Raw genomic sequence first — 15,507 nt, 5'->3', positions numbered from 1 at the left:
AACAAGCCTAACTATTCCCACAGTACTGTACAAGCTTTCGGAGAGCGGATGGAGGCGACAGTCTACAAGCCACAGTCCAAAAGAGATGCCTTTTCTATCCCCAGCCCGGCAACTCGAGAGCTTAATAGCTGCCCTGGAATTGGGGTTTTATTCCATGGAATGCAGGCACCCCACTATAGGCTCAGGTAACAAGCAAAAAAAAAAAAAGCGTATTGGTCTGGTCCTACCATTAGGCAGATTGTGGCAGCCATCTTAATTTGGCGGTGGATGCTGAGAGGTGCAGAGCAGTAATGAGGCGTTGCCAAACACAACTCTGTATACCATGTGGTCTTCTCTGCAAGGCTTTAAGGCAGCCTACTGCGAGGTGGAAGATGTTGTAAAATTCAGTTGCCAACCTGGTTGGGTTTCGATACACAGGCAGTGGTGGTGGGGAAGACCATATTGTCTTTGCCTCAGGCAGCAAAACATCTGTCCCAGGTTTAACTCATGTCCAAGCAGAGGGGGGAAAGTCTGACTATCCTATTTTTGGCCTGATCTATACTATCAGGGGACGCAGGTGGCGCTGTGGGTTAAACCACAGAGCCTAGGACTTCCCAATCAGAAGGTTGGCGGTTCGAATCCCCGCGACAGGGTGAGCTCCCGTTGCTCGGTCCCTGCTCCTGCCAACCTAGCACTTCGAAAGCACGTCAAAGTGCAAGTAGATAAATAGGTACCACTCCAGCGGGAAGGTAAACGGCGTTTCCATGCGCTGCTTTGGTTCACCAGAAGCAGCTTAGTCATGCTGGCTACATGACCTGGAAGCTGTACGCCGGCTCCCTCGGCCAATAAAGCGAGATGAGCACCGCAACCCCAGAGTCAGTCACGAGTAGACCTAATGGTCAGGGGTCTCTTTACCTTTACACTATCAGTGGATGAGGGAGGGACACTGAGAGTAGGAGGCCCCAATTCCCCTCACAGAGCTACAACTCGCAGGATAACCTCACAATCCTTCTTTCCAGGCAATTCTTGGAATTGTAGCTCTGTGAAGGGGAAAGAGATTCCTAACAGCTTTCAGAACCCTTAACAAACTATAGCTCCCAGGATTGCATAAAGTGGTATGATACTGCTGTAAATATATAGTGCAGGCGGGTCCTTATTTTGGCCCATCTAACAGGTTGCCTGTTCTTGATGGGGTTACACTCCCTTTGAAGGAGCAGGTATACCACTTGTGGGTACTTTTGGATGCTTTGCTTGTCACTTGAGGCTCTGGTGGCCTCAGTAACACGGAGGGGCCTTCCACCAGCTTTGGCAACTACTGTTGTCTATGCTCTGGTAACCTCTAGGTTAGATTATTGCAATGCGTTGTATGTAGGGTTGCCTCTGAAGACGAGTTGGAAACTTTAACCGGCACAGAATTTGGTGGCCAGGTTGTTCATCGGGACAAGACTGATCCTGGCACAACTGATTAATAACTGGACCCAATTCAAAGTGCTGGTTTTGACTTATAAAGCCTTAAAAAGCTCAGGACCGCAATACCTCAAGGACCGCCTCTCCCCTTATAAGCGGACTGAGACCTTGAGATCATACGAGACCCTTCTTTGTGTGAACAGGCCTTTTCTGCATTGGCACCCTGTTTGTGGAATGCTCTCCCCAGGGAGGCACCAGGCAAAAACATTCCTTTATAATCAAGCCTTTGGGTGATATTATTACCTTTTAAATGTGCTTGTGGAAGGGGCTTATTGATTTGTTTTTTGTTTGTTTTGTTACATATTTTCTGTTTTTATTTTGTACTGTATTTTTATGTTGTGAACCACCATGATCTTCAGATCAAGGGTGGTATACAGATTTAATAGGAATAAAAAAGTATCGCCCACAGAGAGCAACTAATTTTTTTGTAGGGGGCCGAAGCCCCCACAGCTCCTAGGAGCCGGCTCTTATGTGCATGGTTTTTTATTTAAGTGTTTGCTCTTTCCTTCCTCTTCCCAAAGGCGCAGCTTCGTAAACATCTGCGGCCACAAAACGCATTAAAACCAAGGAGGGACGGAGGCTCCCCGCCCGACGACCTTCTCCAAATGCCAGCGCTTGCCAGAAGTTGCAATTATTTGCAATCGGGATTCCTGCAAAGTTCAACATTTAAAAAACAGGCGCGCGCGCTGTTAGGCGGCTTTCTCTGGCGGGCTTCTCGGCACAAAGATTTGCTTTGCAAACTTGCATTTCTTAGTCAAATCCAGCGCTCCTTTCTGCCGCCTCTCGCCACCCCTATGCAAATCGACCGTCCGTTTGCAAGGAGCGGCAATATTCTCCAGGGTGTGGAGGGGAGAAGGAAGAGGCTCCCGCAGTGCCTGCTGGGGGATGTAGTTTCAGTGGGAAGCAGAACCGGCAGGCTTGGAGCGGGTAGTGCTCGCTCCCTGCAAAAGCCACTGTTTGGGATGGGTAAATCCACCAGCAAATGCAAGCTGTGTCTCAGAAGCGCACAAATACCCCATGCCCAGTTATCAGGACTGAGTTTCAAGAAGCCTTTGACAAAGGTCCCTCACCAAAGGCTCCTAAATATTAGCTTAACAAATTCAGTTCAGCTGTAACAGTGATGCATGTTGGTGCAAAAGCACAAAAGCAAACAAAAAACACTTAAAAAAATTCCTTCCAGTAGCACCTTAAAGACCAACTAAGTTAGTTCTTGGTATGAGCTTTCGTGTGCATGCACACTTCTTCAGATACCTCTTTCGTGCATGCACACGAAAGCTCATACCAAGAACTAACTTAGTTGGTCTTTAAGGTGCTACTGGAAGGAATTTTTTTATTTTGACTATGGCAGACCAACACGGCTACCTACCTGTAACAAAAAACACTTAGTTTCACATATACAATCAAGGCGTCTGAACTGGAGATGACTGACCAGGAACAAAACCTTGGGATTATTGTGGATAGCTCAGTGAAGATAGGGATCCACTGTGTGGAAGCTGTGAAAAGGGGTGAACTCCATGTTACGGATCATTAGGGAAAGGATATTTTAGATCTGGAAAAAGTTCGGAAATAGGCTACCAAAATGAACAAGGAGCTGGAAAAGTAACAACATTTAAATATTATATTCTAGGGGGGGAAATAGCTGCAATGGGGCATTAGTAAAGTAAAGGGACCCCTGACCATTAGGTCCAGTCATGGCTGACTCTGGGTTTGCGCGTTCATCTCGCTTTATTGCCCAAGGGAGCCGGCGTTCAGCTTCCAGGTCATGTGGCCAGCATGACTGAGCCACTTCTGGCGAACCAGAGCAGCACATGGAAACGCCGTTTACCTTCCCGCTGGAGCGGTACCTATTTATCTACTTGCACTTTGATGTGCTTTTGAACTGCTAGGTTGGCAGGAGCTGGGACTGAGCAATGGGAGCTCACCCCGTCGCAGGGATTCGAACCGCCGACCTTCTGATTGGCAAGTCCTAGGCTCTGTGGTTTAACCCACGCCACCCGTGTCCCATAAGGGGGCATTACAGAGGTGTAAAAGATTGGGTATGGAGTTGAGAAAGTGAATAAAGTGTTTTCCTCCCTCTCTATATACTATATTTACTTACTATATTTAAATCCCATCTTTCTGCCAAGGCACCCAATACCCAGGACTATCCAATGATGCTGAATGTTGGAAAATTCAAGAAAGAACTTCACACAGCACATAGCACGTTGTTAAACTGTAGCATTTGCTCCCGCCAATTCCCAGCGGCTAACCAAATGCTTCTGGGAATCTTACAAACAGAGCATGACAGCAACAACCCTCTTCTGCTGTTGGTTTCCCAGAGAGTGGTGTTGCGTGGATGCACTGCTTCTCAACAGGGAGATATCTTTCAGCTATCTCATAACCTAAGTGTTGAATTTAGTGGTTAACTAACAAGTAGATTAAACTTGTATTCTGCAAATCCAACAGAAGCATGGGAGGGGAGAGGTGCGCTGATGCGCTCGTCATGAGAAACTACATGTTTGGTGCGTTTGGTGTAACGTACATAGTTGGTTACTTGGCCAGATCAGTTCTCTGTTCTCTGACAGCCAGGGGCGCTGACTTATAAAAAATATTGGGGGAGCCCGCGAAAGCTCATGAATAATAAATAAGCTCATGAATATGCAGATAAAGTGGCGCCGCCTCCTCGTGAGCGAATAGGGGAGAGCGTGCTGCGCCTATTAATCAGCTCCGAAGGAAATTGGGTGGAGCTTTTGCTCGGGAGGGAGGGCAGGAGGCATGCAGCCCGACCCTGTGCATTTTGGGCTGGGGGAGGGGCGGCGGTGGCGCTCTGCTGGAGGGGCGCCCGAGATTATTGAGGGCGGAGCCCCCCAAAATGAATTTTTGAGGGGGCTCGGGCCCCCTCAGGCCCCATGGAGTCGGTGCCTATGCTGACAGCCAGTGGGCAAGTGGCTACTAGGAAAACAGCCTTTTCTGTGGTTGCACATCAGCTGAGATGCTCTCCCACAAGTTGACTTACCTGGCCCCTTCTTTGTTGTATCTAAGACCAGGCTTAGCCAAATACTGATGCTTTTCAGACATTGGACTCCAACTCCCATCAACCCCGGCCATGGCCTGGGGGACTAAAGGTCAGTGATGGTTGTAGCCTAGCAACAACTGGAGGGCCACAGGTACCTCACACTCACTTTAGCCTCTAGGCAAAACATGTTCAGTTTTAATGGGCTTTGAGAATTTAATTCAGGTGTGTTTATTACGTTGGGCTTAATTTTGATAGGCTTATGTTCACCTTCTGGCAGTACAGTCGTTCCTCGGATCCTGAACGCCACAAACCCGGAAGCGAGTGTCTTGGTTTATGAATGTTCTTTGGAACCCGAACGTCCAACGTGACTTCTGCAGCTTCCGATTGGCTGCAGGAGCGTCCTGCAACCTATCAGAAGCCGCGCCTTGGTTTCCGAACGTTTTGGAAGTCGAACGGACTTCCAGAACGGATTCTGTTCGACTTCTGAGTTACCACTGTATAATATTTGAATCACTGCTTTTTGTCTGCATCTCCTGTATTCTTGGGCTGCACTGCAAAGGGTTTTGGAATTCAATCTCTAGGATTCTACACTTGATTTTCTGGAATGCTTCTAACTGTGGGAGCATAAGCAGCCACTCGAGTGATAGGCTACAAGTTCTGATTTTGCGCTCAATGCAAGCTAGCCATTTGGAGTGGTGGGATTCTGCCAGCGTGTGGAAAGTTAAAGATGACATACATGAAATGTAGGCAGAGCCAGAATTTTATAATGGTGAGCCACATTTTGGTTTCCAGCAGCCTTTGTCCAGTTTCCAGACACATGGCTGCATATGGCACACAATTTGGCAGCCACAAGATTTTGCGCAGAAATTTGGATTGGATGCGATCCAACGATTGGTTAACTGCACCAATCCACAATGCAATGCCATACAGGAGTTTTGGGGCTACTTTGGAGTTAAAGACCTTTAGTACTTTTTAAAATATGTATGTATTAAAAGAGGGCTTGGGAATTTTGTGAGTGTGGGCGCGAATGGGAAGGTGGAATTTAAGTTTTTAAAATCAAAAAGCAATATTCTCCCATAGGATTTCATTCATCTAAGCAGAAATAGGCTCCGGCTCCGGTAGTCCACGGACGCTTCTGCCGAGAGACAGGTCTTGCTACCACGTGCGATCCCGTCTACTCAGAAGTAAGCCTCGCCAACGAGCTCCGCGCGACTTATTCCCAGACCCCGCGGGATTGCACGATCAGGCTTCGAAGCGCCTCGAAACTCCGCGTCGCCGTCCTCGTTTTTGCACCGCCCCAACGGACGAGGCGTCGGCGGCGAAGAACTACGAAGCCCAGGGGCCTCTGCGGCCGGCCAGGCTCGACGTTTCCCCCGACCCGGCGGCGGGGAGGCGTGGCTGGAGCCCGGCCTTGGAAGGGGCGGAGAGGGAAGGATGGGTACAAAGGCGCGCGAGCGCTGGGGAGCACTTTCACGCTCCGCGGCTCCAGGCGAGAGGTCGTGCTGCTGCTGCTGCTCGACGGGGCGGGGGGCTGGCAGCGCTTTGGGAAGGCGGAGCGCTCTCATTGCCCCCTGCCGTCGATGCTGCGGTTGCTTTAGCCGCTGGAGCTGCTGCATGGGGCGCGGAGCTGCTGCTGCTGCTCCTGTGGTCGCTGAGTCGTTGTTGCTCGGGGGAGCGGGCTCCCCTGGTCTTCTCCTCCTTCCTCCTCCTCCTGCTCCTCCTCGCCCGTGGACCGCTCGCTGGGTCGCGCGGTGACCTAGGCGGAGTACGGCATCTCCTTCCTTCCACCCTGGACGTCTTTCCTCGCGCCTCGTCTCGCCCTTTCCTCCTTTTGGATGCTTATTCCAGCCTCTCCCACTCTCCGCCGCCCTCCTCGTCCTCGTCGCCCTTCTCCTCCTGCTCTCCAAGTAGCAGCTGCGGCCATCGCCGTCGGGGCTGCTCCGGCGCCATGCACACGGTGCAGAAGGACACTACCTTCACGAAGATCTTCGTCGGGGGGCTGCCCTACCACACCACGGACTCCTCGCTGAGGAAGTACTTCGAGGTGTTCGGCGACATCGAGGAAGCCGTCGTCATCACGGACCGGCAGACGGGAAAATCCCGGGGATATGGCTTCGTAAGTGCGGATTTGGGGGCCGGGGGGGTCGCTTTTCGGGAAGGGCTGGGAGGGGCTGTTCTGGTCACCTGGCGTCGGGGCACCTCGCCAAAGGACCTCGCTACCCCGCCTCTTGCAGGTCTTGCCAATGAATTCGGAGTAGTCGACACGTCGGGGCGCTCACCTGCAATAGGAGTCTTCCCTTTTCTGCCTTAACCCTGCGTGGAAAGGTTAAAATTTCAGCGGCCGAAAAGGGAGACGGGCCGTGGGGAAACAGTCCAGTATTTTTAGCTCCCTCTTTCTCGAACTTGGTGATCCCTTTGAGCCATAACCAGTCTGTATGGAATGAGATAGTAATAGAATTGTAGAGCTGAAAGGGACCCTGAGGGTCATCTAGTCCAGCCCCCTGCAATGTAGGAATCTCAACTAAAGCATGACAGATGGCCACCCACCCTCTGCTTAAAATCCTCCATGGAAGGAGAGTCCACAACCTCCATTCCACTGTCAAACAGCTCTGTCAGAAAGTTCTTCCTGTTGTTTAGTTAGAATCTCCTTTCTTGTAACTTGAATCCATCGGTTTGGGTCCTACCCTCCTCCAGAGCAGGAGGAAACAAGCCTGTTCCCTATTCCCTATGTGACAGGCCTTTCGATCTTTGAAGATGGCTATTGCAGCTCCCCTTAATCTCAGGCTAAACATATCCAGCTCCTTCAACCATTCCTCATCAGGCTTCGTTTCCAGACTCTAGAGCATGTTGAGTTTGATGCCCCTCTGTTATATAAACTTGCAAGGAAATACGGGGAGGGGGGATTAAGGAGGTGGGGTGCAATTTGATGGCTTAGGGTGGGAGCCCACAGACCTGCAACTGCCTCTTCAGGCTTATGAAACTGGAGGAGCCACATCTAGAGGGACTTCGTTGGTTCCAAAGGTGGTTTGGGAGTCTGGTAGCTTAGCGTTGGGGTGCTATGTGGGTGGAGGGAGCAGAAAGTGGGTAGTCGCTCCTAGGGGAAGAGATGGAAGCGATTGGCTGGGTTCAGAGGATGTTGCTTCTAGAATGGTCCTTGGAGTTGGGGTGTCCAGTTCAAGATTACTGTGCAGAGCTGAAAACTAGGTTCCAAAGGGCCCGGAGAACTTTTTGCATTGAAGTGAAGTTTTCTGCTTAATTGGAGTTTGCATGTTCTTTTGGGATATGTCACCGTTAACAATAATAGTAAAAACAAGTAGACTCCTTGGAGAGGCATGTAGCTGGGAAGTGGAGACTCTTTTTGGGATTAGATTATCTGCTCAGTGTGTTTCTGGGGAAATGGGGTTGTGGGTCGCACGAACTCTTTGCTGTAGTATTTACAGCATCTTTTCCGTGCGTGTTCGTCTTGTGTTGTCTCCCTCATCCTTTCATACTGGGTGTGGGGTGACTTCCGAAATTGTATCCCATCAAGGAATCCGTTCCAGTGGTTCTACGGTGGTCCTGATCCATAGGGAATTTGCAGCAGAGTGGCAGAAGTGCCGTGCAGGTCTGCAAGTGGAGGGTGTCTCTTGGAAAAGGAATCAGGCTTAACAGTTGCAGGGGCTATTGCATGAGCAGAGGTTCCTGCAGGTTGCGTTACTTCCTGCTGCTTTCTGACTTCGTGACCTCTAATCGGCATAGAACGGCAACACTTAGCCTGGTACTTTTTCCCTCACCCTGCCAGGTTGAAGGGTACTCAACTCTGTGCATGGGGGAAATGGTTTTGTATCCCAGTGTACTGCTGCCCCACTGCCTTTGATCCTTGTTGTGTTGTTCCCAGTTCACAAAAACCGGGGTGGGAATATTACCCGGTCACGTTCCCCTCCCCCTCTTCCAAATACTCCCACACTGTTCATGCTGTGGTAGATTTGGAGTATCACATGGGTTCCTTCTTGCATTTCCTGATGTCTTCCAACAGTTTTTCAAAGACAGTTGCTGGGTGAGGAGATGGAGGAAATTGCATCTTCTCTCTGGCTTCTACACTTTTGAAGGGATTGCATGCTAAGTGCAGGAGAGGTGAATAGCGAACTCAGTTCTCCGAATAGGGATATTCACACAGCCAAAACAGCAACACACACACACACGGTGTTGGCAAGTTGCGGAGAATCCAGAGGTTTGCAGAAGTGCAGAAAAGAAAATTTAAACGTGCATGCACACACACAATTTTGGGGGTGGGTGGGGGAGGAATAGCCTCTCTAGAATAGCTCAGTAAGGACAACATCTATTGGGTGGGTGTGGAAAAAGGCATGGCTGACCAGAACTGATGAGGAGCACCTTGTGCTGCAACATTTTGTTGCGGGCGCCGCTTAAATAGAAGTTCCTTAACTTGCTGCTGCCTCAAAATGCAGGGATAGCTTTAAAAGGGGATTGGACAAATTCATAGAGGTACGGAGAAGTACCAGTCATGGTGGCTGTACGCTATCTCCATAGCACCGCCCACGTCCCTAAACCATTGAGCCTCTTGGGCTTACTGATTGGAAGATTGGTGGTTCGAATCCGCTCAATGGGGTGAGCTCCTGTTGCTCTGTCCCAGCTTCTGCCCACCTGGCAGTTCTGAAGCACGCCAGTGCAAGTAGATAAATAGGTACCACTGTGACGGGAAGGTAAACGGCATTTCTGTGCGCTCTGGCTTCCGTCACGGTGTCCCATTGTGCCAGAAGCGGTTTTGTCATGCCGGCCACATGACCCGGAAAGCTGTCTGTGGACAAACGCCAGCTCCCTCGGCCTGAAAGCAAGATGAGCGCTGCACCCCATAGTCACCTTTGACTGGATTGAACTGTCCAGGAGTCCTTTACCTTTTACCTCTGCTATCTCCAGGATCAGAGGTGGGTTGCCTCTGAATGCTGCTTGTGGTGGAGAGTACAGTTGCCCTGCAGTCATGCTTGTGAGCTTCCCAGAGGCATCTGATGGGCTGCTTTGAGAAATCGTCTTGCATTAGGGACATGGGAAGCTGCCTAGTTGATCCCTCTTGCCCATTCTACACAGGCTGGCATCTGTTCTCGCAAGCTCTTCAGCAGATGCTTTCGTAGTCTTACTCAGAGAAGCTGAGGATTGTGCCTAGGATCTCTTCCCGTTTCCTTTCCCAGGTTCTTAAATTTCTTCTTAAAGAGGATTCTTGTTGGAAGCGACAGGAGGCTTTCTCTAACCAATAATTGACCTTGCACTTCATTGTTGGGCATCTTGAGGATGCATCTCAGCGGGACATTTTCACCACCGCCTCCCAGCTGCTTTGCATTTTTATCATTAGAATAAAAAGTCAATGAACTTGTGCAGCCCATTTTATGCAGTGCATTCTTAGCATTATGTCAAAGCCGAGACAACTGTGGTCAGTCTTAGCTATGGTTTATGGTAACAAGCCAGATTCAGATATGGTTTATGAAGTTGACTTGTTGCAATAAACCACAGTTAAGACTAACCACAGTTTACGGGGTTGTGCCTAATGTTAAATCGCCGTTGAAAATGGAAGCAAAGAGCTTCGGATCTCGGTACCTGCACTCGAGAGTTTAGTGTGGGGAGCTGACAAACCCAAGGTTCTTTCATGTAACACTAAGCCATAGTTTAGTGTTGCATCCCAACCATGATAATTATTTCCAGTTACGTAGGAATGTCACATTTAGCTGGAGCCTTTAAAATAGAATTTGCATGATCTACATATACAAAGCATGTTCATTTTCCCCTGGAGACAACGTTGCGTTTAGCAGTTTTGTCGTGCATTGAAATAAACCCTACAGACTTGTTAACGGTGTACAGACAGGAGTGTCTCCTGCCTTCTCAAGCTTCAGTAATGCAATTCCACACTTTCAAAAAGGGGAAGCTGTTCATTTCTGTGCTGTTCTTGCTGCTGGCTAGGTGGGGCTGCGCTGCTTGGGTTTCTGTTTGCTTTGTGGTGAGAAGAAAAGGAAAAGCTACCACCTGATATTCCCTTCCAGTGCCAAAAGGAGAGGGGGGCGCAATGTGTTGTTTTTTAAAAAGAGGAAACAAAAATAGTAGCTACTCTGAACTTATCTGCCTGCAGTTTATAGCATTCTCCCTTGAGTGCTCTTTTGCTTTGGGATGCTTCCATCTACTGCTGGCTTTTCCATTGTAAATCACGTTCTGAAGGGCAAACTTTACAGTGCTTGGAAGGTACTTCAGCCATAAAGCTGCCTCCATGAGTGTACAGGAGTTCAAGGGATCTTGAATCTTAAAACGGCATCTTCGCCTGCCTCCGCCTCTGCTTGGCTGCCTGATATTCAGCCAGCCTGGTCTTTTTTACTTGTGATGTCAAAACAGGAAACAAAGGGGGATATAGGTGGAGATGATGAGGCTTCCTCTCTCCAGAGCTACATAACTGATTATCCCCTCTTAACAGCTTTTCAAGTGAGATTCAAGGAGAGTTCTTAACTTTGTTGTGTGGAAGTGCTTACTAGAAAGGAGGGGAGGAAAAACACCCACTTGGTGTTGTTCCAGGTCTCTTACAAATGCAGTCTGCCTGCTTCTTTCCAGGTGACCATGGCTGACAGATCTGCGGCCGAAAGGGCTTGCAAGGATCCCAACCCCATCATTGACGGCCGGAAAGCAAACGTCAACCTTGCCTATCTGGGAGCAAAACCAAGGAGTATTCAAACTGGTGAGACAAACTTCCCCCACTCCCCTCTCTCTTCTCTCTCTCTCTCTTTATAAATTGGCTCAATATCTTTCTGGGTTTGAATAGGACAATAAAAATAAAGCTGTGTGTTTTCTGCACCCAGGAAGCTCATTCTGCCATCCAAATAAACTCTGCATGCTGAGCTTATTTTGTGCGATTTGTTTCTGCTGCCAAGAATGGAGTTTTCAACGCCACTGACAATCTCTTGGCAAGTGCTGCAGGAGCTGGAGCAGAGAGACCATGCAACTATGCATGCTCCAGTTCCCAAGGAACAGGGACCGTGTGTTTTTTGGACAGTCGTGGTCAAGTGACATGTGCAGGCCCTCCCCTTCTTGTGTATGCATTTCCCTTTCCTGGTTTGTTCTAACCCTAGTTTACCATGATGTCCACATCTGGCAAACTATGGCTGAGGCTAAATAATAATAATAATAATAATAATAATAATAATAATAATAATAATAATAAATTTGATTTTATTTATACCCTGCCTATTTGGCTGGGTTTCCCCAGTCACCCTGGGCAGCTTCCAACAAAATATTAAAATACAGTAGTCCATCAAACATTAAAAGCTTCCCTGAACAGGGCTGCCTTCAGATGTCTTCTGAAAGTCTGGTAGTTGTTGTTCTCTTTGACATCTGGTGGGAGGGCGTTCCACAGGGAGGGCGCCACTACCGAGAAGGCCCTCTGCCTGCTTCCCTGTAACTTGGCTTCTACTAGCGAGGGAACCACCAGAAGGCCCTCAGTGCTGGACTTCAGTGTCCAGGTAGAATGATGGAGGTGGAGACACACTTTCTAAAGAAGAAAGTGGGGGATGAAATTTGTATATAAGGAGCATATGGTATGCTCAAACTTGCAGTGGTACCTTGGTTTACAACCATAATCTGTTCCGGAGGTCCGTTTATAATCCAAAACAGGTTGTAACCCAAGGCACGCTTTCGCCAATGGGACCTCCAAAATTTTTTTGTTCATAATCCCCCCCAAAGGGTTTTAATCAAAAAAAAAAAAAAGATTGCAAACCGGGACACGCACTTCTGGGTTTGACGTGTTTGTAATCCAAAACGTATGCAAACCAAGGTACCCCTGGACTCTGGTTGTCAGACCAGGTGATTGGCCTCTGTGACATCCAAATTGAGCCATTATAAGGCAAATCTTTAGAACATCTGTGTTTAGCTCAAAGCTTACAGTAAACAGAGGTTGGGGTGTGTGGGGTTTTCTTTGTTGAAAAAATATAGTTCAAGAAAAATCATAGGTGTCTTTCTGTAGCTTGCTGGCTCACTTGAACCATCATAGATGCCTCTGCTCTTCTTATTGCTCTCCTTTGGAAAGTTCTGCATGCTTTTGAGGACAGGCAACTACAGCTGAAGCCCTGGATTCCTTCATTTGTGTTTTTAGTCAACTCCAGAAACTGTAGGCCATGCAATATAGCCATTTGATGTTGTGACCCGAGAGCCTTGCAGATTCAAAGAAAGAAAAACAGACAAATTATCTTAAACATGACAATGTATATATATATCTTGAGTTTCTGAGCATGCACTGGAGAATAAATGTGCTGGAAGCAAAGAAGGGGAAGATGGGGATTTGTGCAAGGAAAAGAACGCTGGGGAACTTTGCCCAAGCATTAGTATAGTTGGCTTGAGATTGTATATAATCTGCAGCCAACTGTTCACAACTTCAGTAAACTTTGTGTGTGTTGGAGAATGGTTACAGATTGAAGCAGAGGCGAATGTCTGAGACCAAGGGGAAAGGTTGACAGCAATATGGCAGGTGCAGCAGTCTAGGGAGAAGGCAGAATTATACGAACTCGGAAAAGGATGCTGTGAAAGGGAGATGGAAGCATTTTACCACTAAGGAAGCAAAATAGGGAAGATGGCAGATGGACACGACAATGGGTCCAAGTAAGGAGGGGCCCTGTTAATGAAAGTCAAAATAAATTGTAGATGCTTTCATAAATTAAAGTGGAGCTTTGAACACAAACATGAGTCAACTGGAAGACTAGCTGTCTAGAAAAGAGACAAGTTTGAGACTTGGAATTAATAGAATGTAGCAGAGTGCGGGTGATAGAAGAGTATATTATATTAATAGTATATTAAAAACTGGGAAAATTAAATAGTGGGGAACTTGCTTGTGTAGTTATACAAACATCCCATGATGGTGGTGGTGGGGGGAGTGGGAAGTTGACACGACACATTTTTAGAAGTTTATTAAAACAGCTAATAGAATACATTGCAGTCATCTGGTTCAAAAATAATACCAAACCATAGTTTGACATAACATGAGGCCGTGAACAAACCTTGTTCTCCTTCTCTCCTCTCATCCGCTCCAATTCTGTAAGTTGCTTCCTGTGTAGTACAAACGTAGTCTGCAGTTAGAATCCAAACCAGCAAACCGGTTTGTACTTGCCTTGCAAAACATGCCCAAACCATAGTTTGCAATCATGGTTTGGAGGGACATGCAAACCATAGTTTGCTAGTTTGTATGCAACTGCAAACTATGACTTGTGCTATATGAAGTAGTTGCACATGGGAGTGGATGAAGTGTTGAGAGGTCTGGAAGCACAACTAGTTTTAATGTCAAGGCAATAATAATAATAATAATTAATAATATATCCTGCCCAATTCCTTCTCTATTCACCTAGTGTTGGTTAAAACAGTGTTTCCCAACCAGGGGTCCCCCCCAGGATATTTCAAGGGAGCCGCAGGAAGGAAACAATGTCTGAAGGGGGCCATGGTCAGAAAAAGGTTGGGAAACACTGGGCTAAAATACGCACTCTGAAATGTGGTAATATACAGTACAGGAGAAACTGGCCAGTTCAAGTTAAGTCGCCAACTGTTGGTAACAATTCAGAGCAGAGTTAGAGAGATGCCTGAGGACAGGATAATGTTTCCAGCACTCCACAAAAGCTTATGCTGTATTTGTTAGCCTTAAAGGTGCCACAAAACCGCTCGCTGCAACAGACTTCACAAGACCTACTCTCCGGAATTCATCAGATGATGTTGTCATAGAGAAAGTAAACACAAAAATTGTTTGTACTAAAGAGTAAGGATTAAGATAGCTACGATGCATGAAGCAAAACTGTAAATCCCACTGCAGACAGCGGCACTTAGCTCTGAGTAAGCAGGCCCAGGCACAAGCTGCACTCCTGAATACACGATCTAATACTGCGTTTTGCAAACATTTTTCTAGGTTTCACCTTAGGGGTGCAGCAGCTACATCCAGCTCTCATCCAGAGACCTTATGGGTAAGTGGAATTCTGTTGCTTCTTATAAATTTCATTAGCGACTTAAAGGTAATACTAGCAAATCGTCTTGAAGAAGGGAAGTAAACTCCTACGTTGCGGCAAAATCTCCTGGAAATCTAAGGCAAACTTTCTTAATCTTTGTGTTTGGATCACCCCTTTTGGTTTATTTTCATGGGCGTTGCATTCGCCACCAGCAAATTATAATCTTTGGAAACGGCCCTCTTTCCTTGGGTTGCACATGAAGGGACTCAGCAGAGCCTTTCTTCTCCCTTAAATTTCGCCTCCCCGCTCCACCTCTCAGGGTGCCCCAGAGTTGTTCAGGAGAAGGGAGGTGTGTGCGCAGCACCCGTGACCCTCAAGCCGTCTCCCTTTGCTTGATCTTCTGACGTGAGCTTGTGTGCTGGAGGGTGACAGAGGAAGATACGACTACAGTGTCCTTCTGCGGACCATGGCCATAATTATGTTACCTGCTCTACTGATGGGTACACAAAACTCTTGAGAATACAGTGGTACCTTGGTTCTTGAACTTAATCCATTCCAAAAGCCCGTTCGACACCCAAAACTGTTATAAAATCAAGCCGTGGCTTCTGATTGGCTGCAGGAGCTTCCAAAAAACATTCACAAACCGGAACACTTACTTCCGGGTTTGTGGCGTTCAGGAGCCGATTTGTTCAGGAGCCAAGCTGTTTGAGTACCAAGGTACCACTGTATCCCATTTCTTCAGTCCCTTTGTCCTATCCGAAGAGTCGGAAGCCGTTCCATAGTACGTTTCTCCAATCTTTAATTCCCTCATGGGATATATTGCAATGGGAAGTTCTCCTGCACAGGCTCTGCTGAAATGAATGGGGGCTGTGCAGGAGCATGGCATTTCTGGGTTTGTGAATGCCCTCATGCTGGATAAACTTCGTACAACCTAAGCAAGGTCTTTTTTTTGTGGGTTTTTATTTTTGCATAGCGTTAATTTGAATTTGCTGCATGTAGTTGCCTCATTGCTTTGTGCTCTCTGTAACAGTCCTGGCTCAGAAGACAAGCTGCAAAGTCTTAATAGTCAATGAAAGGAACATTAGGTCAGAAATTGATTCTGGACAGATGTTATACGGGGCT

At 47.6% G+C, this 15,507-nt stretch overlaps 1 protein-coding gene across 1 annotated transcript in view; it reads left to right on the top strand.

Annotated features, from left to right (window-relative positions):
* The first annotated feature begins 5,872 nt into the window (after positions 1-5,872).
* RBM38 (RNA binding motif protein 38) overlaps positions 5,873-15,507 on the top strand; it is a 193,486-nt gene continuing 183,851 nt past the window's right edge. The window contains exons 1-3 of the mRNA XM_083507765.1: positions 5,873-6,557; positions 11,024-11,147; positions 14,349-14,404. Of these exons, the coding sequence (XP_083363891.1) occupies positions 6,390-6,557; positions 11,024-11,147; positions 14,349-14,404 (348 nt within the window). The 5' untranslated portion in view covers positions 5,873-6,389. The remainder of the gene's footprint in view (positions 6,558-11,023; positions 11,148-14,348; positions 14,405-15,507) is intronic.

The sequence above is a fragment of the Podarcis liolepis genome, assembly GCF_965112155.1.
Source record: "Podarcis liolepis genome assembly, chromosome: 6".
Classification (NCBI taxonomy): Eukaryota; Metazoa; Chordata; class Lepidosauria; order Squamata; family Lacertidae; genus Podarcis; species Podarcis liolepis.
This window is presented reverse-complemented; position numbering and strand designations above follow the sequence as displayed.